The 24,434-nt window shown below is 44.0% G+C and overlaps 1 protein-coding gene and 1 non-coding gene across 2 annotated transcripts in view; both read left to right on the forward strand.

Annotated features, from left to right (window-relative positions):
- Positions 1-1,245: 1,245 nt before the first annotated feature.
- The window catches only part of RASSF3 (Ras association domain family member 3), a 74,617-nt gene continuing 51,428 nt past the window's right edge, over positions 1,246-24,434 (forward strand). Inside the window, exon 1 of the mRNA XM_068561140.1 lies at positions 1,246-1,977. Within this exon, the coding sequence (XP_068417241.1) occupies positions 1,867-1,977 (111 nt within the window). The 5' untranslated portion in view covers positions 1,246-1,866. The remainder of the gene's footprint in view (positions 1,978-24,434) is intronic.
- Positions 10,474-10,546, forward strand: TRNAK-UUU (transfer RNA lysine (anticodon UUU)). Its single transcript has one exon. It is a non-coding gene; the product is annotated as a tRNA-Lys (tRNA).

Genomic DNA, 24,434 nt, shown 5'->3' on the forward strand with positions numbered 1-24,434 from the left:
TAATGAAATAATGGAAACCAAATGACAAAAATCTATTATAAAGTAAGTATATCATCTCATTCCCTTACATTAGGTTATGTGCATGGCATACATAGGGATCAGCTTAGACTGGGTGAAACAATATAGAATTAGAATACCTGGTTTCTAATTATTCAGTAGCTGTGTGGCTGGGAAGGCTTTAATGTTGCAGGATCTTTAAAATGGGCTGTAACTCCAAGGCCTGCCTCCTGGGGTTGCTGTGAATCCCTTGGGTTAATATACAGACAACTTTGCAAACTGGATGTGAGTAAGCCTGAAGGAAGATAGAGCAGGTACGCAAGCCTTCTTTCTGCCTGAAATAGGATGACTCAAGAGCCAATTCTCTCCTTCTTGTCATCTCTGGGCCAGCTCTCCCTCCCAGCTAGTCCACAAGCGACCATGGCTGACACGGACCAAGCAGAGGACCTAGAAGGGTATCTGAAGCTCTTCAGATCAGAATGATCCCAGCCCTGCCACCTTACAGCTCCCTTCCTTTCTTTAAGCCTCAGCTGCTCTAGGTGTAAAATGAGCATAAAATAGTCCTAACTACCTTATAGAGTTGTTTTGAGGACTAAAGGAGATAATGCAAGAAAGTTTAGCTATAATGGCTGAAAAATTTGTTTTCTAACCCATCTCTTCCCCTCCTAAGAAACCTCTCCTAAAGCCGGCTTACTATAGCAGGGCTGAAACTTCAAAACAGCCTTTCGGTCAGTATCTCTGCAAGGAAATTAGTATGATTTAAATCAATTCAGTAACACCAAGGTGTAAATGACTAACATCCACAGGTGGCTTGGAGGAAAAATTTGCATTTTAAAAGAGGATTAGCTGACAGGATTCAGAAAAGAGGGATTTTTTTTTTTTTTTGAGGAGGGTGAATAGAGTTCCCTGAACCCTTCACCCCAACGCTGAAATCATGCCTTGTAGGTTTAAAGCGGATTGTGGAAGGGGACATTTAAAAAGCACGTTTAATTAATAAGTACTCGAACTGCAGAACTACTTCACCCCCCCTTCGCACCAAGTGGCCTCAAAGATCATAATGACCTTGGCGGTCCTTATCTGGGAATGAACCCTCACTAGAAAGAAGGGCGAGAGGGAAAGACCGAAGCTCAACTGAATTTCCGGAAAGGATGTTTTCATTTGAATAAACTCAACCCAGTCGTTACCTCCCCATTCGTCTCAGCTAACTTTTAACCCTCCTGGAGGGCCGAGTTGCCGGAGTTCAGGACGGGGCGAAACGGCTGCAGGACGCCTGAGGGTCTTGCGGGGGTGGGGGATTGTCCCTCGGCCGGGCAATCTCCACTGCCACCAGCTGGACCCCGGGAGGGGGCGAGCAGTGCGGGGACAGCGGAGAAATTTCCCTGCTCTGCTTGGGCCCTCCCCCAAACCCGAGCTAGCCGGGCGTGGGCCGGGCGGACTGATCTCAGAGGAATTGGCAGGATCCGGGAGGCTGGGGAAGCGACCGGGAGCACAGACGCAGCCATCGTGGCGGGGCTCCCGGGGTTCCCTATATACTGCTAGGGAAAAGCAGCACGCCTGGAACAAGCCGGCTACGCCGCCCCCACCTGCGGCCGCGCGGGGAGCGTCCCGGGCCTTTCGGGGCGGGGCCCCAGGGGCGGGGTCGCAGGGAGCTTCAGGGCCCCAGCCGCGCCCAGAATCGGGCCGGGAAGCCGGGAGGCGGCAGGAGGGGCCCGGACGGCCGAATTGAGCGGCGGGCGCAGCTGCAGCAGGACGGCCCGCCGGCGGCTCGGGGCCGCGCGCCGGGAACCTCGCGGGGCGGGCGGGCGCGGCACCCCCTGCCTGGCCGCCAGCTCCCCGGGGAGGCGGCCCGCGCACGACGGGACCAGCAGCATGAGCAGCGGCTACAGCAGCCTGGAGGAGGACGCCGAGGACTTCTTCTTCACCGCCAGGACCTCCTTCTTCAGGAGAGCGCCCCAGGGCAAGCCCCGCGCCGGCCAGCAAGTGAGTGGCGTGCCCGGTAGGCGCTGTAGCCGGCGCTCGATCGCTCCCGGGGAGTCCCGGCGCGGCGGGACCCCCAAGTCTACGGGTCTCCGCGGGGCGCGCGGGGGATGCTCGCGAGGAAGGAGGAGGAGGCCTCCGAGAAGGGGTTTCTGTCTTTCCGGATGCCGGGGTAGTGCCTTGAGCTTGTGCGTGCGGGCGTGCGCGGGGCGCCCTGGGGAGGGAAGCCGGAGGGAGGGCGGGGAGGCGGAGGTCCCGCTCCCGCCTGCCGCGCCAGATGGCCTCTGTTGCTCTGCCTCCGGCGGCCGGCGGCTGGGGGGCAGTTCTGAGAGCCAGGAGGTGTCCGCCGGCCACTCCCCGCTTTTCTCCTGCGCCTGGGGACGCCCTTCGCCCCCTCGCGGGCCTCACGCCGGCCCCCACTATTAGTCCGTTCCCTGGCCTGTGGCCCCTGGAGTGGCTTGGGGGCCGTGTAACAGCCAGGAGTGGATTTGGGGACCTGGCCTCCCCTACCTTCCCGGTCCAGGCGCCTCTCGTGGCGGGATCGGTGGGGGAGCGCTGAGAGGAACGCCTGGCCTGACCAGAGCAGGCGTTCATTAAATCTTGGTAGCGGGAGTCAAGATTGTGCGTTTCCAGTAAAGTTAATTGTATAGGTGCCTTGAATGTTTTGCAAACAAGTTCCGGTGCTAGGTAGGATCGGCCGGCGAGAGCTGAGCCTTCGGCCGGTTTCTTCCTTTTTTGGAGGAAGCGTGCCGTGGGAAGCATGACTTGGGAGAAGATGGGAAGAGTACTTGGGCCGGTTTCACCGACCGTGACAGTGTCTTTCAGGGAGGTTACCCCGAAACAGGACACTTGGGCAGACTTCGAAGTCGGGCGCTTGAACCCCGCGGCCTCCTGGCCCTGGGAGCCACACCAAGGAAGCCCTGCCAACCCAGACGTGCTCGTATCAGATGAGAGAAGGCTGGACCGGAACAAATAGGTTGCTCTTAAAAAACAGTAGGCGCGCTCCAGACATCGCCATCAGACTTAGTTCTGGAGACTAGAAGCAAGGAAAATCGTTCAGGCCGGGTGATGCCTTCTGGGAGGGGTGAGGACAGAGTCATGTGTCAGGGTTTCCTTGCCAGACTTTTTAAGTTTATTTAACCACTTTATGAGGTCAAATTTCTTGTTACGATTCGGAAGTTTTTTGAACCTCTCAACTTCCAAACCAGAAGTAGGGGGGAGAGGGGAGAGGGAAGGGCAAGAGTTAAGTCGGGTACCCTTATTCAGTAGCAGGTAGCCCCAAGTGAAGTTCTGGTTCAGTAGGTCTCCGTTCTTTATTGTTTCTAAGACTTAAGGCCATACTATTTACCAGTCACTTTAACCTGAGGCTGCTGTAACGAATGCCGCAAGCTAGGTGACTTCAACAAGTATGTGTTTCTGACAGTTGTAGAGGCTAGAAGTCTGAGATCTGGGTGCCAGCATGTCGGGTTCTGATGAGGGCCCCTTCCTGGCTTGCAGACAGCCGACTTCTGGCAGTGTCCTCACCCGGAGAAAGGGCTGCCTCTTTCCCGCTTAAGAGGACACTCACCCCATTGTGTGGGGGGCACCCTCAAGACCTGGTTACCTCCCAAAGGCCCTGCATCCCAAATCCTGTCACATTAGGGCTTCATCATGTGAACTGGGCAGGGGTGGGGCAAAACATTCAGCCCATAGCAAGTGAAATCTTATTTTTAGTGGAGTGTATTTTAAGGACATGAATTTGCTGTGAGGTTTCGAAGTCAGAAATACCCACCCTCCAGTCATTCGTAGAAGGATTGCATTTCCTTGTGCTTTTTTCACTTTGCTTTTCTCTTTCTTTCTTGACCTCCCCTTTCTTTCCTTTCTCTACTTTCTTGCTGTCACCATTTGACACTTGGAATAGAGATTGTCAGAGATGGTTGTGGTAGTTTGAAGTCTATTCCGGAGGTGACTAGTATCTCCAAAAAACTAGCTGGTCTTGAATTCTCCAGGTGTGAGATGCTCCTTTACAAGGACCAAAGTATCCATGTTGAACTTGTATGAAAATGCTTTAGTGCTTTAAAAGTAAAAATATTTTTTTCTGGGTTTATACACACACAGTGTTTCTATGTTATACTCATTAACTTATGTAATATTCATCTAGTATCTATATATTATACTCATTTAATGTTACTTATTTAGCGTTTAGAATTGGTCTGACATCAATATGTATTTTGAAGATTGTGCTGAAAATCAGGACAGTAAGACCTAGACCTTTGCTTAAAGAGCCTCAAAGTATATTCTGAAACTTTATTGCCTGTGTATTTCCCCTTCTAACATAACACATACAGGGTGCTGAGTTAGAGGACTTATTTGCCAGTTGCAGAAGGTGTTCTAATTGAATTTTTGTGGGCATTTGGGTTTATTTAAAGAGTGAGTCTGTTAAATTCCTGATAAGATTTGTGAGTTAAGGAAGTAAAACATCATAAATTTAAAGCAAGACACTCTTAATACAGAATATTTCTTTTACCGAAGGTTAAATAAGCCTTTTCTCATTTTTTACGCTGGTGATTGTAAGAATTAGGTAGGCACTTCTGACATATGGTGTAGAAGTGAAGTTTATCTTTTCTTCAGAGAGGTGGAAAGAGAAATGTTGTCAGAAGGATCTATTATTGATAATAGTGAGTTTTTTGGTGCTATACCACCTGGTGGAAAAGCCAGGAAAATATGGTTTCTAGAACTCTTGAAAATATCCAGGGAAAGCAAATTGTTTGTGGTAAAAGCAGGATGGGGAGAAAGGGGGAAGGAGGTTGAGAAATTTCTTTCTTCTCTTGCCAGGCAAAGGAACATAGCCCAACTTCTTTCTTTCTCCAAGAATAACAAAAATGTTATTTTCTTTCTTATTTTATATTGGTGCCCTCTTTAAGAAAGAAAAAAAAAAAAAAAAGGAAAAGGCTTAAAAACCGGTCTGAAAAATAGAGGGGATGAACATGTGTGCCCTTTTGGTGGTAGTTTGAATGTCATGCTTACTGCTGTATCCCCAGGGCCTCCATCAGTGAATATTAGTTGAAATGAATGAATTCTTTCCTGGTTTGATAATTGTTGGCTCTTTATGGGTTTTCAATGTACCCTGTCTCATGATTCTTCCAAGAATCCTCTGAGCATTAACCTAATGAAAGGTTAGGCCTTGTTAAGTGGTTCACCAAAGACCTCCATTTAGGTGGGGGAAAGGCAGAACTCGTTTTCCTGACTCAAATTCTGGTCTCCTTTTTGCTGCTTCTCCGCTATAAAAATAATTTTTGTTAGTTTGTTTTTTTATTTTTGGCCGCACTATGCGGCATGCGAGATCTTGGTTCCCCGACCAGGGATCGAACCTGCACCCCCTGCAGTGGAAGTGCTGAGTCTTAACCACTGGACCGCCAGGGAAGTCCCCAAAATAATTTTAGTATTCCATTTTCCTTTTGCAAAATGGACATCTATAATTTAGGAGTTTCTTAAAATTTTGACACCCGATAGGTGTCATTCATATATCTTCATTACAGTGTTCATAATTCATACTTTTGAATTCACCGTTTTGTTTCATGCAGAGCCAAGAATGTCAACAGTCTGTTACCATAATTTTCCTTTTCTACACATTCAGGCTTCCAAGAGTAGAAATGGACTAAAATTGTTGGACTTCCCTGGTGGCACAGTGGTTAAGAATCCGCCTGCCAGTGCAGGGGACATAGGTTCGAGCCCTGGTCCGGGAAGATCCCACATGCCGCGGGGCAACTAAGCCCGTGCGCCACAACTACTGAGCCTGCGCTCTAGAGCCTGTGAACCACAACTACTGAGCCTGCGTGCCACAACTACTGAAGCCTGCGCACCTAGAGCCCGTGCTCTGCAGCTAGAGAAGCCACCGCAATGAGAAGCCCACGCACAGCAATGAGAGAGTAGCCCCCGCTCGCTGCAACTAGAGAAAGTCCGCCCAGAGCAACGAAGACCCAACGCAGCCATAAATAAATAAAATAAATAAATAAGAAATGGACTAAAATTATTAATATAATCTGTCAGCATGTCTTATTCTGCTTTTACTGTAAGCTAAGGCTTGAGCCTTGTGTAGATAATAGGAATAAGACATGACACTATATTCGCTTTAGAAGTAGAATAGTCAAGAAGTCTTGAAGAACTTGAAATTGTCTTCTGAACCATCCACGCTTTTAAAAAAGTTGAACTGAAGAATGGTTGAATAAGGCAAGCCTGTGAGACTCCACATAACAGGCCTCAAGTTTGCCCCTGGGTTTTTTTCCTTATTATAATTTAAATAGTTTTGTGGTTCTCTGGTTCTGTGTCTCATTGCTAGAATCAACAGTAATGAGTTGCACTGTTTTATTCAGTGTTTCCATTGGAAGTTTTGGTGATAGACTGCGGGAGGTGGGGATGCAAAGAACCATGGTTTATAACATTAAAGGTATTTCGGTTAAACTTTTTATACTAACATTGAATCTCTATATTACTGAATATAAACTTTCCCAGCAGTCAGTTTTGCCGGGTGCACAGTCGTGTGCATGTTTTGTTGCCGTGTCCGATATATTCTGTTCTTGCACAGTATTAATCCATTGGAATTTTGCGTTTGTGTGAGCAGGACTCACAGAGGCACATTCCTTTAACTGAATTGCAAAAGGAAATTAGTCACCAATCTTATATACCCGCATACATGAACAATACACTCTCTACCTCATTTCTTCTTCTGGCTAACTTGCACGATTTGGAATTAATTTGGAAAGCAGTGACACAAAACATTTATGAAAAGAAAAGCTAAAAATATCCAATAATGCGGTTATTCTTTTTAGACTTCCTTTGGCAGTCAGTGCATGTCATACTATAAACATTCATCTTCTGGGACAAAAAAATTAGGCTGACCGAATGCTTTCTAGTGTGGCCTGATGACCAGCTTCTAGCCCGGAGCATCAGTTCTTGTTTACTCCCAGCTTCGCACATAAATATCTGCCTTTTGATAAAGGCCCCAGTTCGAGGCTTGTTTTTCGCTTCCGATTTGTCCCAGGGTCATTAGCTAGCCAGACCCCTCTTTGGAAGGGATGGTGAAAGACAACGTTGGATATTATAAGATATATGCTTGCAAAGGTACATCTTGGCTAACTTGGCCCGTTTGCATCCTTGTCTCATCGAAGAGCTGATATATATGTTGCCTTGTAGGAGGTTTTATTCTGGCTCAGCAAGTATTGCCTATATTATATATGTTATATAACAAGGCTCAGCTTATTGTTCGTTCTCTGATGCAGCAACTTTTAAATAACAGCCTGTAACTAGGACTCTAGTCTTTTTTTTTTTTTAATTTATTTATTTATTTATATTTTATTTTTGGCTGCGTTGGGTCTTCTTTACCGCGCGTGGGCTTTCTCTAGTTGTGGCGAGCAGGGGCTACTCTTCGTTGCGGTGCACGGGCTTCTCATTGAAGTGGCTTCTCTTGTTGAGGAGCACGGGCTCTAGGCGCGTGGGCTTCAGTAGTTGTGGCGCATGGGATTTGTTGCTCCACGGCATGTGGGATCCTTCCGGACCAGGGCTCAAACCCGTGTCCCCTGCATTGGCAGGTGGATTCTTAACCACTGTGCCACCAGGGAAGTCCCAGGACCCTAGTCTTATTAAGCCTTCTTCAGTTGCCTTCAGTATCCAAGTTATTCCCCATCACAGAACCTGGGCCTGGAATTGCTTCCCTTAGTTCCTCTTCCCTTGTCAGCTTACATGTCACCTTCCCAGAGAAGTCTTCCTGAACCACCAATCCGAAGTAGGCACCCTTCCCTCTTAAAGTCCTCTGCTCTTTCCCTTCATAGCAAAAACTATAATTTGTTATTATATTTTGTTTAGGACAGAGACTAGCACGTTTACCCAGGGTCTAAAATAAATACCCGGCAGTTAGTAGGCGATTGAATGAATGGAAGCCTACTCATCATTTTGGTTGGAAGTCCCAGTACTTGGTACTGTGAGTTTTCCTTTATACACAAATGTACACAGTTTCCCCCCCCCTCCCAACTAGACCGTAAGCCTCCACAGTATCTTAGCCATTTAAAAAAGGATGATATTGGTATATCTGTTACTTCTAGTTTAGCTATAACTCTGTTTTTTCCCTTATTTTAAGAAAGCCACTCATTCATTCATTCATGCAACAGTTGAGTTTATTTTTGCAAACAGTTTATTTTTGCTATGAATGGAAAGAGTAGAAGGCTGAGGGGAGGGGTGCGTACTCGGATTGCTGATTCAGGAAGACTTCTCTGAGAAGGTGAGGTGTAAGGAGGATCTGCATCTACCCCCCCCACCCCCCAATCTGGCTCTGGGGACAGAGCAGTGAAAAAATAATGTCCCTAGCCTCATTTAGTAATTTTTAAAAAGCTTATCAAATACACAAATTAAAGCATCTCTCACTTTTCTTTAAAGAGCTAGCTCCTTTAGTAAAAGGGACCTTTTAACTGTTTACAGTTTTTCAGGAACCACCCCTATTGTGCAAAGTCTGGTAAAGCTATTACATCTATTTAGATGGAAACGTTGGCTGAGATGTGTACCCCTGTAAAACAAGCCACATTTCTCTGCTGACATCTGTCCTAAACTTGTAGATGATTGTGTTCCAGCAGAAACATAATCATCCTATAGTTAGTTCTGGTTTGCCTCTCAGTGGCTAGGTGAAATGGTTTTTGTTTACTTGCTATATACATATTTTTAATGGAGAGGGCCCAGATACACACTAGGAAAGAGATGTCAGAGCCCATAAAAAAGATTAAAATGTGAAATAAATGTAAAAATGCCACAAAATGGAAGTGGCCATTGTTCTAAAACTGCGCTGCCCACATAGGGTAGTTATTAGCTACATATGGCTGTTGAGCACTTGAAATGTGGCTCGCCTGATTTGAGAGAGGCTGTGAGTCTGAAATACATACTGGATTTCCAAGACAAAGGAAAGAGAATATAAAATATACCAGAATAATTTTTTAATATTGGTTACATGTTGAAATAATACTTGGGATATATTGAGTCAAATAAAATTAATTTTTACCTGTTTATTTTTTAACATGGCTATTGGAAAATTTCAAGTTAGTGGCTTGCGTTATATCTCTGTTGGACAATGCTGTTTGCGCTAACTCTTGCCAGGGGTATGAATCTCCGTCTTTTAGATGGCTGCAGATGAATGGATGTGGTACCAGCCAGGCCCACTGGGAAGATTTTTCTTTGTGAAGAGGAACTTGCCGTTTGCTGTTTGGTATAGTTTCTTCTCAGCCTAGCTTGGGTCACACATATAAGCATTTTGAGATTGTGAAACTTTTGTGTGGGGGGACTTCCCTTTTTTTTCACTTGTGAGCTGATAGGATAAAACCATCCTAATGGCATTCTAGCTGCAACTGTGCCTTCAGTGTACAGAGGAGAGGGCTCATTCTTTCATAGAGTATTAAAACAGCCAGAGTAATCTGCATGTTATAGACTAATTGCTCACTGCTGCTACATGATTCCATCAGCTAAGATAATTTACCAATTATATATTGCGACACTCAGTTCTTTTGCCAGATACTAAACAAAGTGAGATAATAAGAGAAGGAAAAAGGATGAGTTGGGGAATTGGAGACCAGAAGAATAGATTTAGAAGATCTTGGATTTAAAAGATTTAGAATGTAAGCAGCAAAGTGTTTTCATGAAATTAATGCAGGTTGGGCAGAGAGAGAGAGAGAGAGAGTGTGTGTGTGTGTGTGTGTCTGTATGTGTGTGGATTGTGAAAGGAGTTTCCTAAATTCATTTCCCAAGTGTTTATTGAATATTCACAATGGCCTAGACTGTGCTAGGGATTCAGTGAACAAACCAGACTGAAACCTGCTCTCATGCCGTTTAGTTAGAGCAACGCTTATCCATGGTAAAGAGCAAGATCTGAGTTCAAAATTTGGCTCCATGTTTGTTTTGTATATGATGAAAAAATGAGTAATTTCTCATATGCGTGTCATTTGTACTGGAAAGATTTTAAGATTTTATGAATAGCTAGAGCAATATGTTCTTAAATTTTATTTTATTTTTTGTTAATTAATTAATTAATTTTTGGCTGCTTTGGTACTTCCTTGCTGTGCGCGGCTTTCTTTAGTTGCGGCGAGCAGGGGCTACTCTTTGTTGTGGGGCGCGGTCTTCTCATTGCGGTGGCTTTTGTTGCGGAGCACGGGCTCTAGGCGCGGGCTTTAGTAGTTGTGGCACACAGGCTCTAGAGTGCGGGCTCAGTAGTTGTGGTGCACGGGCTTAGTTGCTCCACGGCGTGTGGGATCTTCCTGGACCAGGGCTCGAACCTGTGTCCCCTGCATTGGCAGGCGGATTCTTAACCACTGCGCCACCAGGGGAACCCCTTAAATTTTGTTAACAGTGCTATAAAAAGCACATCACAGATATTATTTATATATAAATATTATTTTGTACAATTGTTTTCTAGGTTTTTTCATTTTTCTGTTTTGCACGTATATAATCATACTGTACTATCATTTTTTTAAATTGTGGTTTGGGAATTCCCTGGCCGTCCAGTGGTCAGGACTCTGCGCTTTTACTGCGGAGGGCCCAGGTTCGATCCCTGGTCAGGGAACTAAGATCCCACAAGCTGCAGTGGCATGGACAAGAAAATAAAAATAAAAATTGTGGTTTAATACAGGTAACAAAATTAAACCATCTAAACCATTTTTAAGTGTTCAGTAGTGTTAAGCACATTTACATTGCTGTGTATCCAGTTGCCAGAACTTTTTCATCTTGGAAACTGAAACTCTGTCCTCATTAAACTACAGTTCCCCTTTTCTCCTCCTGGCCAGCTCTTGGCAACCAGCATTCTACTTTTTGTTTCTGTGTGTCTCTCATAAGTGGTATCATACAGTATTTGTCTTTTTGTGACTGGCTTGTTTCACTTAGCATAAGGTCCTTAAGGTTCATCCATGTGTCAGAATTTCCTTCAAGTCTGAATCATATTCCATTTTATATATATATGTACCTCATTTTGTTTATCCATTAATCAGTCGATGGACATTTGGGCTGCTTCCACCTTCTGGCTATTGTGAATATTGCTGTTGTGAACATGAATGTACAGATATCTCTTAGAGACCCTGGTTTCAATTATTTCAGGTATATACCCAGAAGTGACATTGCTGAATCATATGATAATTCTATTTTTAATTTTTTGAGGAAAATTATACTAATAGATTTGAATCCTGCTATTTAAACTTAGAATTATGAGATATTGCTGCATGATTTCAGCTATCATTTTGATGTCTACATTGTATTTTACTGAGTAGCCTGTTATTCCTGAAATAAGGGAAAACATGGATGTTTCTAATTTTGCTAATAACACAGTAGTGAACAAGAGCAAGAAACCTTTACCATTTATGGATTTTTTTCTATTTTTAAAAAATTTTTTATTTATTTTTAATTTTTTTTGGCTATGTTGGGTCTTCATTGCTGCGCGCATGCTTTCTCTAGTTGCAGCGAGCGGGGGCTACTCTTCGTAGTGGTGTGCGGGCTTCTCATTGCAGTGGCTTCTCTTGTGGAGCACGGGCTCTAGGCGCGTGGGCTTCAGTAGTTGCGGCCCACGGTCTCAGTAGTTGTGGCTCGTGGGCCCTAGAGCGCAGGCTCAGTAGTTGTGGTGCATGGACTTAGTTGTTCCACGGCATGTGGGATCTTCCCAGACCAGGGGTTGAACCGGTATCCCCTGCACTGGCAGGGGGATTCTTAACCACCGCACCACCAGGGAAGTCCTGGATTGTTTTCTTTTAGGATAGATGTACAAAATAGAATTTACTGAGCATGAGGGTGTAATCATTTTATGGCTCTAGTTATTTATTGTCAATTTAAGACTGTATTTTTATCTGGTTTCACTGCACCCTCAGCTCCACTGGATGTAGTCATTAAGAAAGAGGAAAAACTTCGTAAAGACACCTCATTGTTATTGCATTCCTTTAATTAACAGTGAATTTAGGGACTTCCTTGACAGCCCAGTGGTTAAGATTCCATGCTTCCACTGCATCACTGCAGGGTGTTCAGTCACTGGTTGGGGAACTAAAGATCCCACATGCTGCGCAGTGCAGCCAAAAAAACCCAAAAAACAACGGTGAATTTAATTTTTTTTGTACTTCTGAGTGGGTCTTCCTCTTGGTGTGAGCAATGTTCATGGCTTTTGACCATATGTTAGGTAGGTGGAAATCTTGAGAACACCGGTCTTTGAGTCTCATGCCTATTTAGCTGGGTAGATGCTTCCCCTTTTTTGTGGTCAGCTGAACTAAAGGTTATTTTTGACTTTGTTTGTACCAAAGGGTGGTTGCATGTTCTGGCCTTTGGAAATACTTTAGAATGTGTTTCAGGCTGACATCACTGAAACTCAGAGCAAAATACTTTTTTAACTCCTATAATTACAGCACAGGAAAGGCATTGCTAAGACAGCATCAGCATCCTGTGAATACACTGTGGAATATTGAGGGTGGGGAGCTGGATGATGTGTCTTTTGCTAACCGTGTGAAAAAGGGTGACTGGGAGTGCCTGCTCATCTTTGAATTTCAATAAATTTAGCATCAGTTTTCCAACCACTATGGTAGAATTTTGAGGAATCTAAGCTCTCTTGTAAATATACTGGGAACTGAAAAAAGTTTAGGACAAACTAGTAAAAATCCCACCTACAAAAGAGGATTTTTATACTGTTTACCTGTGAGCTTATTGTTTGTGGTTGAGAAATTGCAATTAGATGGAATCTGTCCCCACAGTCTGCTTTAAGGTTCACCTGTGTCCGAAATTGTGGCTTAATGTGTTATAATCTGATTAACCGCTAGTTTGGTCTCATTTAATTTTTTCCTTCTTTCAGAATATTTTAATTAAGTGAATCTTTTAAAAGGATGTGAAGAGTTATTTCTGATTTTAGATAGATTATGAACCCTCCTTAATCCTCATATTCTTAGACAACTCAAATTTACCCTGAAAATTTCCTACAGATGCTTGTTTTGAGGAATATTTTGTTTTGGTATTTTGCCATTTAGGTCATAGAAATTTGTGTGTCTGATACAGTTCTTAAACAGCGAAACAAAAACCAAAACATTTTTATGAAAATAGAAAACATAGCTAGGTGCATTACATAGGAGAAAAAAAATACCAATACTAAAATGAAGTTTAACATTCCATGATTTTTTACAGTTAAAGGAGCTTTCCAGGGGAATTAAGGTTCATTTGGTTTATTTGGACTCTAATTTCAGTGGAGCTTTGAGATGAGAAACAAAACAAGTTTTATTGGTTTAAGCAGATCCAGGTTTAATGGCACTGCAAAGGTGAATTCAGGGGTTGCTTGACTGTAGTCAGTGACTTCCCAGCTATGGGAAAATATAAATATTATGTAGGTGGCTTAAAGAAACAATATTACTTTTGTATGTTTAAGGCCTGTTTCTGTTTGTTTAAACACGCTTGTGGATTGCTTTTTCTTGCCTGTTTTCCTTTGGGGGGAAGTACTGCCGTTTCAGATCTGTCTGAGGTTTGGGAATTCCTTTCTTGCTTTTCCTAATGGTCTGGGGTGGGCACGCAGTGCAGTTGGCTGGCATGAGTGTGGTGGTTCTGCTGTGCTGAGGTGTGCGGTTGGATCCTCGGCTGTACCGTGGGTCTCGGCTAGAGGAAATTGGTCCTGTGAACTGTACCCAAAGCATAATTATTCCTGCCATTCAGTGGAGAGTATTTGGAGGTAGGTCCTGTAGAAGAAGGAGTACCTTTCAAAAAGGCAAACCTAGCACCAATATCAGCAAATCAACTTGAGATCCATTCTCACTGCACTAGTTCCTGTGCAGTTTTCATTAAAATGGATCTTAGCGGGGAGGGGCAAAATAGGGGTAGGGAGTAAAGAGGTACAACTATTACGAATAAAATAAGCTACAAGGGTGTATTGTACAAAATAGGGAATATAGCTACTATTTTATAATAACTATAAATGGAGTATAACCTTTAAAAATTGTGAATCACTGTATTGTACACCTGTAACTTATATATTATACATCAACTGTACTTCAATTTAAAAAAATCAATCTTTATAAGAAGAAAAAATAAAACGGATTTTGTTCTTTTTAGGTGAGGCTATTGCTATAAAAAAAAGGGGGGGAACTGGATTTTGTTACAGGCTAAAAGGGCGGTGTGTTCGTTTTTTTTAAAAAAATTAATTTATTTTTGGCTGCATTGGGTCTTTGTTGCTGCACGCGGGCTTTCTCTAGTTGTGGCGAGCAGGGGCTACTCATTGCGGTGCGCAGGCTTCTCACTGTGGTGGCTTCTCGTTGCAGAGCACGGGCCCTAGAGCGCGCAGGCTTCAGTAGTTGTGGCACACGGGCTCAGTAGTTGTGGCTCGCAGGGTCTAGAGCACAGGCTCAGTAGTTGTGGCGCACGGGCTTAGTTGCTCCGCAGCATGTGGGATCTTCCTGGACCAGAGCTTGAACCCGTGTCCCCTGCATTGGCAGGTGGATTCTTAACCACTGCGCAACCAGGAAGGTCCCGGGTGGTGTGTTCTTGATTAACTGATTGCAAGCAGTCGTGTGAGGCAGCCTGAGTTAAATCTTTGCTAGCTGTGTTGTCTTGGGCAAGTCATTGCACCTCTCTAAGCCTCAGTTTCTTCATCTGTGAAGTAGTAGCATGCCTGGCACATAATACGCAGTAATTAATATTAGCCATTATTATTTGTAAAAGGTTCTACTATATATAATCATGTACTTTGAGTGTACTGGGTTGAATGGAGAACTGACAGTGGTTGAGAGATTTGAAGTGAACCTAATAACCTAGCCAAAGAATGAAAGACAGCAGGAAATTAGGTTGTGTCTCTGACTTTACGGACCAAAATGAATTGGGAATCTCAGTGTAATTGATCAGGAAGGCGCTTCAGTCATTCCTGGAGGCTTAATTTTCTTTTTCTTTTCTTTTTTTTCCCCCCTTCTGTATCAGTGTGGTGCCTTTGTTTTCTGGTAAAGGGCTGATTCCTCCTGACCAAGCCTGAGGCCACCTAGCCAAGTCTTCACCCTCTTCTTTTCTCCTTTAAAGCAAGCCACCCCAGTGGAAAGAGAATGAGCAGGCATATGGAAGTGGGGTTCTTTTGCCCAAGCCTTTATGAAAAAGTTAACACACTGTACGAAAGCTTTTTTCTTTTCAACTTCCTCTGTTCTCCCTGTCTGATCTGCCTCTGAGTTGCAGGATTTTAGCTGCAGTTTTGCTCGAGGCTGCTGGCTGGACCGGGTGACAAATTACGATTCTTCCTGGGGGCTTTCCTTTTTCCTTCCGAAGGTCTAAATCGCCTTGTGCTTCATTGTTTAGGGACTTAGTCACTGTCTTGTTTCTGGTTTTCATAGGGTCGAATCAAATGAGGTAATTGATGTGAACTTTGTAACGTGCTGCAGGGCAGATGCTGCGGTGCTGTGGAGACCCGTTCCACACGCGTGGCTAGCTTCCCACCCACAGGGTGTCTGTGTCCTCGCTTAGGCGTTTCAGTGTTGCTGGACGCATCCGCAGTTTGGAAACAAGCTCGCTTATGCAAAATTTGAATGCAGGCATGAAAGAAGCTCAGTGAGTCATGTGACCTGTGTGGCTAACTCTTCAGAGGTCACTTATGCTCTGTGGAAGTGGTCCGAGTGTTGGAATCTGGTGGGAAACCTCTTCCTTTGGGCCATGTGAGCCTCCTGGGGTTTGCTATTCCTTTTCTGCCCCCAGCCTCCCCTCCCTTTGCTTGTGTGTTTCTTACAATAAATTGGTTGTCTGAAACTGGCTTTAGATTAATTCTGAATGCCGTTGTGAAGAATTTTAATCACTCTAAAAACCTCTAATTTGACTGAGCTGTAGTATTGCTGATGTACTCTTATAAATAATATCATCAATTCGTATGAAAGACTTGGAACAGTATCTGGCATGTGAGTACATGTTTAATAAACTAATGTTAACTAGTATTATTTCTACTGGTATTAGCATTATCAGTTTAAAACAATTTGGTAGGCGCTTATACTGAGACAGTGTGGTTCAGTAGAAAAGTCTAGGGATCTAGAATTGGGAGACTCTTGCTTTTGGATCTGTCATTTATCAGTTCTGAGAGCTGCAGCAGGTTCCTTAACTTCCTTGAGTATCAGTTTGGTAATCTTTAAAAGAAACTATCATAGAGGAATTAAATGAGAAAATGCGTATGGAAGGTATTGCTAGATTATACATTGTTGCATAACTGTAAGTATGACAGCATCACAGGTGTGTTTAGAGACTACTATAAAATTTTCTCCTGTTTTTAATGTATATCTTGTCTTTTATAAATTGATTATAAATTCTCAGCCTGTCAGTATTGGAGGTGACACTTGACAAATAGTTGTTGAAAAATGAATTTATTCCCCCATCTCATTCAGGTATGTCTGTTTGTATCTGCAAAGTGGTGATTTGTGTATGGGGACCTGAACAGTTATATCTACGCAAGTTTGAATTACTTTATGAATGGACTGTGCTGTTTATGAAGCACTCGGATGCTTTGGAAAAAGATGACATTCTAGTTCATTGTTGGATGCATCAGGGAACCCGAGTAAATTTCATTAGTTTTAAGCCTTCCAGATTATCCTGTCAGTAAGCTTCATGAGGGCAGACCACGTCTGTCCTGATCACCACTGTATCTTCACTGTTAGTGTGGTGCCTGGCACAGGGCACGGAGAGGGGCCGTTGATATTTGTTGATTGACCAACTGATCAGACTTGATCAGACTTGCATCAGAATTATAATCAAGAAAAAGAAGTTGGGTGACATAGTGAAACAAATTTCTTTTGGTTTCAAGAGTAGTCATGATAAACAATGGTAATAGATTCTCTATCATGTGAAAGTGAGACATTTAGGTGAAATGGAAAGTATGCTGGGCTGGGGATGTGGAAACCTCCTAGGCCTGCTCTTTGTTAAATAGCGGATGTAACTATGGGAGTTACCTAGCTGCTTTGGGCTTTAGTTTCTTCCTCAAAGGACCTGTCCAGTTCTGTGACAAATAGTTAATTTATTCTAGAGCTGCATTCCTTATTGGAGGGAAAGTAACAGATAAGGCTTGAAAGGGATTCCATGAAATGTATTGAGATGCCAAATGAATTAGTTTGGAAACAGCTATCTTAAGTCGTATCTGGTTGGGTAGGGTTGAATTTAAGTGAATTGATTAGTCATCGTTTGAGAAATGTAGAATATGTCGAATTATTTCTTTTCCTGAAGAGGGAACATCTTGGGAAAGAAATCAAAGGGGCTGGGACTTCCCTGGTGGTGCAGTGGTTAAGAATCCGCCTGCCAATGCAGGGGAAATGGGTTCGAGCCCTGGTCCGGGAAGACTCCCCATGCCACGGAGCAACTAAGCCCGTGCGCCACAACTACCGAGCCTGCGCTCTAGAGCCCACGAGCCACAACTACTGAGCCCGTGTGCCGTAACTACTGAAGCCCGCCCGCCTAGAGCCCGTGCTCCGCAACAAGAGAAGCCACCGCGATGAGATGCCTGCGCACTGCATCGCACCACAACGAAGAGTGGCCCCCGCTCGAGGCAACTAGAGAAAGCCCCTGCGCAGCAACGAAGACCCAACGTAGCTCCCCCCCAAAAAAAAAAAATCGAAGAGGCTCTTCTGCAGTGTATTTAATTCATCCATGTATAGTGCCAACAAGAATGGGTTTTGTGCAAGTTGAAGGGAACAGTTAATTGTTCTGAACTTCTATATTGCAGGATTTATAAATATAGTGTCAAGAACTATTTAGGAAAGAGCCCACCAGGAGTGCCACATTCCTCAAAGACAGGGCAGGATGAGTGTATGAGAGTCATCTGCTTGCTGAGAATGCTAGGACAGGAGCCACTGTGCTCATTAAGCATGTGTGCTTGTGGGCTGGTACAACATTTGGGAGTGAGGAACTGTATTCATTTCCTCTGGAAAATCTAATTTTTTTTGTTTCTAGTGTTTCCTTTATTCCAACTGCACATACCCTGGCCGGGTAAATGTTCCTTGAAAACTTCTTTTAGCAAGTTAAATCCTATTATGAAATGTCAGAGTCTATTGTCTAATACAACATAGCCAAATGCCAGACTTCTAGAGGCTTCTCTTGCCCACACTCTGTGTTGAGTGCCTTAAGCAGCCTCTCCATTCACTGATCCAAAAATACCCAGTTGAAGACTCGTTTCTTACAATCTCTTGTCCTCTGATTGCTACACGTGTATTTAAGTATTGCTGTTGTGACAGTGAAAATTCTTGAGGGCTAGGGACTTTTGCTTCATAGAGGCCATGTCGAATGATTCATGAATGTGATGATTAACTTGGTTCCTCACTGAGGCATTGTCTTTCCAGAGAAGTGGTTTTTTTTGTTTGTTTGTTTGCTTTTGGCTGTGCCAGGGGTCTTGTGGGATCTTAGTTCCCCGACCAGGGATTGAACTCGGGCCCTCAGCAGTGAAATCACGGAGTCCTAACCACTGGACAACCAGGGAATTCCCGAGAAGGATTATTTTTAATCTGAGCAGTTTATTTAGAACTTTCCTCTCATATGATTCTTTTTTTAAAAAAATTATTTATTTATTATTTATTTATTTTTGGCTGTGTTGGGTCTTCGTTGCTGCACGCGAGCTTTCTCTAGGTGTGGCGAGCAGGGTCCACTCTTCATTGTGGTGCGAGGGCTTCTCATTGCGGTGGCCTCCCTCATGGAGCCCGGGCTCTAGGCACGTGAGCTCAGTAGTTGTGGCTCACGGGCTCTAGAGCGTTAAGCTCAGTAGTTGTGGCATGCGGGCTCAGTAGTTGTGGCTCACGGGCTCTAGAGCGCAGGCTCAGTAGTTCTGGCAAACGGGCTTAGTTGCTCTGTGGCATGTGGGATCTTCCTGGACCCCCTGCGCCACCAGGGAGGCCCCCTCTCATGTGTTTCTAATTTCATATATACTTTAGGGGATATTTCAACAAGAAGCTATGGGGGAAGCTTTTTCCTTAAAAAATTGGACTTTTAAACATTTGAGGGATTATTGATAATTTAGAATGATATAAATCTAGGTGGAGTGGTTCCTTTTCACCTGAGGAGTCTGAGGTTTTCAGCTGTTCTTTTAGCTGGAAGGAATATGCTTAAATGTATAATTACATCAAGTTTTGCTTTCAGCCATGGAAATCATAAAAAAATTATTTTTCTAGCAAAAAATGTTTTTTTCATTAAACATATCCTAGTATTCCTGAAGTTTTGTGGTGCATTTTCGGTTTGGAAAATGTGTGATGTGATAATACAGAAGAGATGGTTGATTTAGTTAACTGCTCACGTTTTGTGTTTGTTTTAATTTGAAATGTTGGCCTTATAAAAGTGAGTATCATGTCAGAATGGTTTATGTGAACTAAAATGTTAGCATTTTGTGGCAGTAAAGCACTAGTCTCCAGATCCTAAATGTTAGTCATTAAACATTATTTGCAGTATCTCTGAATTTACACAATGGCATTCCACTCATTTAGACACTTACTGATGTTAACAATTTTAGTGATCAAAAGGGAAAATATGGGCTGAACTATAAAGGAATAGATTTCTCCCAGAAGTATAATTTATGTCTCCAAAAAGGTTAGAAATATAAAGTTAAAAAGCTGCTTGGAGGGCTTCCCTGGCAGTCCAATGGTTAAGATGCTGTGCTTCCAATGCAGGGGGCACAGGTTCAATCCCTGGTCGGGGAACTAAGATCCCACATGCCACGTGGCATGGCCAAAGAAATAAGATAAAATAAATTAATTTTAAAAAAAAGCTGCTTGGAAACACTAAAAGTTCTTTGTGGCTATCAGAACATGTTATGTCCAGTCATGTCTACATCAGGAGTCAGTTCTAGCCAGTCCCCAGTGGTTGTTTAGTGATTGAGGAGGAATAAAGACAGTGAGAGTGGGGATAGAGTGGAGGCGGGGCCAGGTTGGAGATACTGCTGACTTGGGAGGATTTGGTAGCATTGAATATGTTGGGGCAGTGATGGGACGTCAGGGATGAATTGTGGGTTTCTGGCTTGGGTGACTGGGAAGATGATGCCGTCACTCACCAAGAAAGGGAATATAGAAGAAAGACCAGATTTGGGAGGGAGGGTAAGTTCAGATAATGTATTGACTCCATGCAGTCGATAAATGTGGGATGAATGAATCTGGGAATGTGTATTTTGAGATGTCTGTGGGGTATCAACGTTTACTGGGTTTGTCATCCTGAAGATAGAGAAAGAAGGTAGACATGCTCTGGAGGCAGAGCTTTGGGATTTGGTGAAGCCATGGGTTCTTCAACCAGAAGCATGGAGAATACCAGCCTTTAAGGGGTAGGCAAAGCAGAGTGTGCTCACGGAGATGAGTCAAGAAGGAGTGGCTGGAGAGGTAGGAAGAGAGCCCGGAGAGAATGGGTGTCCTGGGAGCCGAGGTGGGGGCCTGCGTCAAGAACAAGAGCTTGGCATGAAAAGATGCTCAACATTGCTAATCGTCAGGGAAATACAGATCAAAACCACTGTGAGATATCACCTCACACCTATCAGAATGACTGTCATCAAAAAGAACATACAATAACAAATGTTGGCAGGATGTGGAGAAAAGAGAACCTTCATACACTGTTGGTGGGAATATAAATTGATGCAGCTACTGTGGAAAACAGTATGGAGGTTCCTTAAAGAACTAAAAATAGAACTACCATATGACCCAGCAATTCCACTCCTGGGTATATATCTGAAAAAAATAAAAACACTAATTCACAAAGATAATGTACTGCAATGTTCATAGCAGCAGTATTTACAATAGCCTAGATATGGAAGCAACCTAAGTGTCTACAACAGATGAATGGATAAAGAAGATGTATATGTATACAATGGAATACTATTCTGCCATAAAAAAGAATGAGGGACTTCCCTGGCGGTCCAGTGGTTAAGACTCTGCTTCCAATTCAGGGGGCATGGGTTTGATCCCTCGTTGGGGAACTCAGATCCTACATGCCGCACGGTGTGGCCAAAAAAAAAAACAAAAAAACAAAAAAAGAATGAAATAATGCCATTTGTAGCAACATGGGTGGACTTGGAGGGCATTATGCTAAGTGAAATAAGTCAGACAGAGAAAGACAAATACTGTATGTTATCACTTATATGTGGAATCTAAAAAATATAACAAACTAGTGAATATAACAAAAAAGGTGACTCACAGATATAGAGAAGAAACTAGTGGTTTCTAGTGGGGAGAGGGAAGAGGAGGGGAGGGGTAATATAGGAGTAGGAGAGTAAGAAGTACAAGCTACTAGGCATAAAATAAGCTATAAGGATATATTGTACAATACTGGGAATGTAGCCAATGTTTTATAATAATTGGAGTGGGACTTCCCTGGTGGCTCAATGGTTAAGAATCTGCCTGCCAATGCAGGGGACACGGGTTCAAGCCCTGGTCCAGGAAGATGTGAACCACAACTACTGAAGCCTGCGTGCCTAGAGCCTGTGCTCTGCAACAAGAGAAGCCACCGCAGTGAGAAGCCTGCGCACTGCAACGAAGAGTAGCCCCCGCTCGCCGCAACTAGGGAAAGCCCGCGCACAGCAACGAAGACCCAACGCAGCCAAAAAAAAAAAAGCCTTATAATAATTGGACTATAATTAAAAATGGAGTATAACCTTTAAAAATTGTGAATCAGTATGTTGTATGCCTGTAAGTTATATAATATACATCAACTATACTTCAGTTAAAAAAAAAAAAAGAACAAGAGCTTGGTCAGTAGGACAGGAGCTGCAGAAAAGCCAAGAAGGACTGAAGGGGAGCCAGTAGGAGGTCTCTGGAGACCAGGAGGAGAGGCTCTTCAGTGAACTGGAGGGGCAGTCAGACTGCAGTGGGAGGAGGAGTGAGTACCTGGGATGGACTGGGGAAAGTGGCTGTAGGCTGTGCCCCCAGGAAGCTTGGCTGGGAAGGAGAGGACAGTGTAATAAAATGAGGAGGCCATAGGTCGAGGAAGCTTGTTGGGGTGTCCTCACTTTTAGTTGAGAGGCTTGAGTAGAAAGAAGGAGTATGGGCAGTGAGGATGCAGGTGAGGGGAAGGGGATTGTTGAAGGGGATAGCTAGCTGCCTTCCCCAGTGGAAGGGATGGTATTTGGACCATAAGTGGAAGAGACCTGCTTAGAAAGATGGCTTCTTGGAGAACAGATGGGGAGTGAAATCTGGACGCATGTACATGGTACAACAGGAGGTGACTGGGAGTTTGAGTCGGTGGCAGGTGGACTTGGATGGAGGAGGGGTTTTGCATGGATGGGGGGTGGGGTGTGGGCAGAAACCCGCAGAGGCAGAAGAGGGAGTGCTGGTGTGCCGGGACAACCAGCGGGTGTTGTAGATGGGGCAGCTGGTGTCACCCTGTGGGTGTGGTGAGAGCCACAGCTGGAGAAGGAAGTTTGGCTGGCTCTAAAGGGCCTTGCTTGCCAGCCTGACGACTGTGGATTTTGTTTTCTGGGTAAGGAGTTGCCATTTAGGGAGGAATAATGTGGTCTATGATTTTGAAACCAATAGCAGTTTATGGCATAGTTGAGTGAGAGACAGGGCTGTTGTCTGGGAGGCTATTGCAGTAACCTTGTGTGAAGGTCATTAGGGCTAGAAATAGGGCAGTGCCTTGGGACAGTTGAGGATTCCAGAAGTTAAGTGGGCCGATGGGCACCTGCCTGACTAGGTGAGGGAGGGAGAGGAAGGAGAGGAGGAAAAAGGAGGAGGAGGTGTGGAAAGCAACTGGGAGGATGGTAGCACCGTTGTGGAAATAGCACAGGAGGAAGAGAAGCGGGTCTAGTGAGGAGGTGTGGGACAGTTCAGTTTTAGGCACATTTACAGAACATTTATGTAGTATCCAGCTGACCACCAGGGCCAGGGGTCTGGAGCTCAGGAGAGAGGTCAAGGCAAGAGGCAAAGATTTGGAAGCATGAGATCATCATCCTTGAATTAGAAGTGGTTAAGATGTATTTCAAGGAACAAGAGAAAAATAAATCTTGATGTGGACTGTAAATGTAAACTTCTCAGACCATTGCAGTATATTTTTAACTTTCTTAGAATAAAGCCTTTGATGACTAGAATGTGGACATGCCCCCCAAACAGCTCAAAATTAACATGACAAGAAGATGTTAGGAAATATATTTAAGAAGTTTCGGTAGAAATGCTGGTATCTTGATAGCTTTTTCTTCTCCCATTAAAATCTGTTTCTTTAATCCTTTTATTCTTTTTGATGAGACGTCAGAAGACTGGTGGGGACTACCTGTTAGTATTTTTGGAAAGTCTTTGAAGGTGAAGTATACTGTCCTGAGTGTGGTATCATTGCATTTTGTTTCCTGGCTTTGGCAACGGTGGATACTTAATAATTAGGTAGTCTAATGCAGTGTCCAGGGATGGATTTAAAAAGAAAACAACTGAAGTTGTTTATATATATATTTTAAAATTTATTTATTTTATTTATTTATTTTTGGCTGCGTTGGGTCTTTGTTGCCTCACGCGGGCTTTCTCTAATTGCGGCGAGTGGGGGCTACTCCTCATTGTGGTGCGCAGGCTTCTCATTGCGGTGCGCAGGCTTCTCATTGCGGTGTCTTCTCTTGTTGCAGAGCAGGGGCTCTAGGCATGCGGGCTTCAGTAGTTGCAGCACGTGGACTCAGTAGTTGTGGCTCGCGGGCTCTAGAGCACAGGCTCAGTAGTTGTGGCGCACGGGCTTAGTTGCTCCGCGGCATGTGGGATTTTCCCCGACCAGGGCTCGAACCCGTGTCCCCTGCCTTGGCAGGCGGATTCTCAACCGCTGCGCCACCAGGGAAGCCCTGTTTATATTTCTTTTCAGGAAGTAGGCTGATTACAGTTTCCATTTAGCGAAATACTAAATGAGCCTTGCCTTGGGATCTCCCATAAAATCTACATTTTCCTGCTTTCCTTCCTAAAATGTATAAGCAGGTAATATTGCTGTTCTGTGGAAATGTTAATTACACAGAAGTAAATTCTTTAAATCTCTGGAATGTCCAGCAGTGTGGTGGACGTTCTAGAATTTGTGGAGGGATGTGAGTGATCATCCTCCCCTACCGCCAGCTACTCTCTGTCGAACTATCTCTACTACTTCCATTTTGATTTAATGCCTAAGAGAGATTACTATGCCTGCTTTTCTGGTATCAGTAAACATTTATTGAGTGCCAGCTTTATACCCAGTTGCTGTGCTTGGCTATGGGGATTCAGAGAGGAATAAGCCAGTGTCCCTTCCCTCCAGAGCACACTGTGCAGTGGAAAGTCATAAAGAACTGTTGTGACTTTGTGACATAAAAAGAAATATGTATTTGTGCCTGGTACGAAACTTCTAAAAACCCTTGGCATTTCCTAACTGTTAAGAGTGAGAAAAGTGAAAGGAGTGTCTTTTATTATTCATAATAAGTTCCTTTCAGCCACCCTGAGTTTATGTTAACAAGGTGACTTCTGAGAAGCCCCTAAGGTTTGAGGGGCTGGTTTCCAGGGGAACCAAGCACCTGATTCGAGGGTCTAGGGAGGGGAGAGGGGCCAGAG

Source organism: Eschrichtius robustus, chromosome 13 (assembly GCF_028021215.1).
Source record: "Eschrichtius robustus isolate mEscRob2 chromosome 13, mEscRob2.pri, whole genome shotgun sequence".
Classification (NCBI taxonomy): Eukaryota; Metazoa; Chordata; class Mammalia; order Artiodactyla; family Eschrichtiidae; genus Eschrichtius; species Eschrichtius robustus.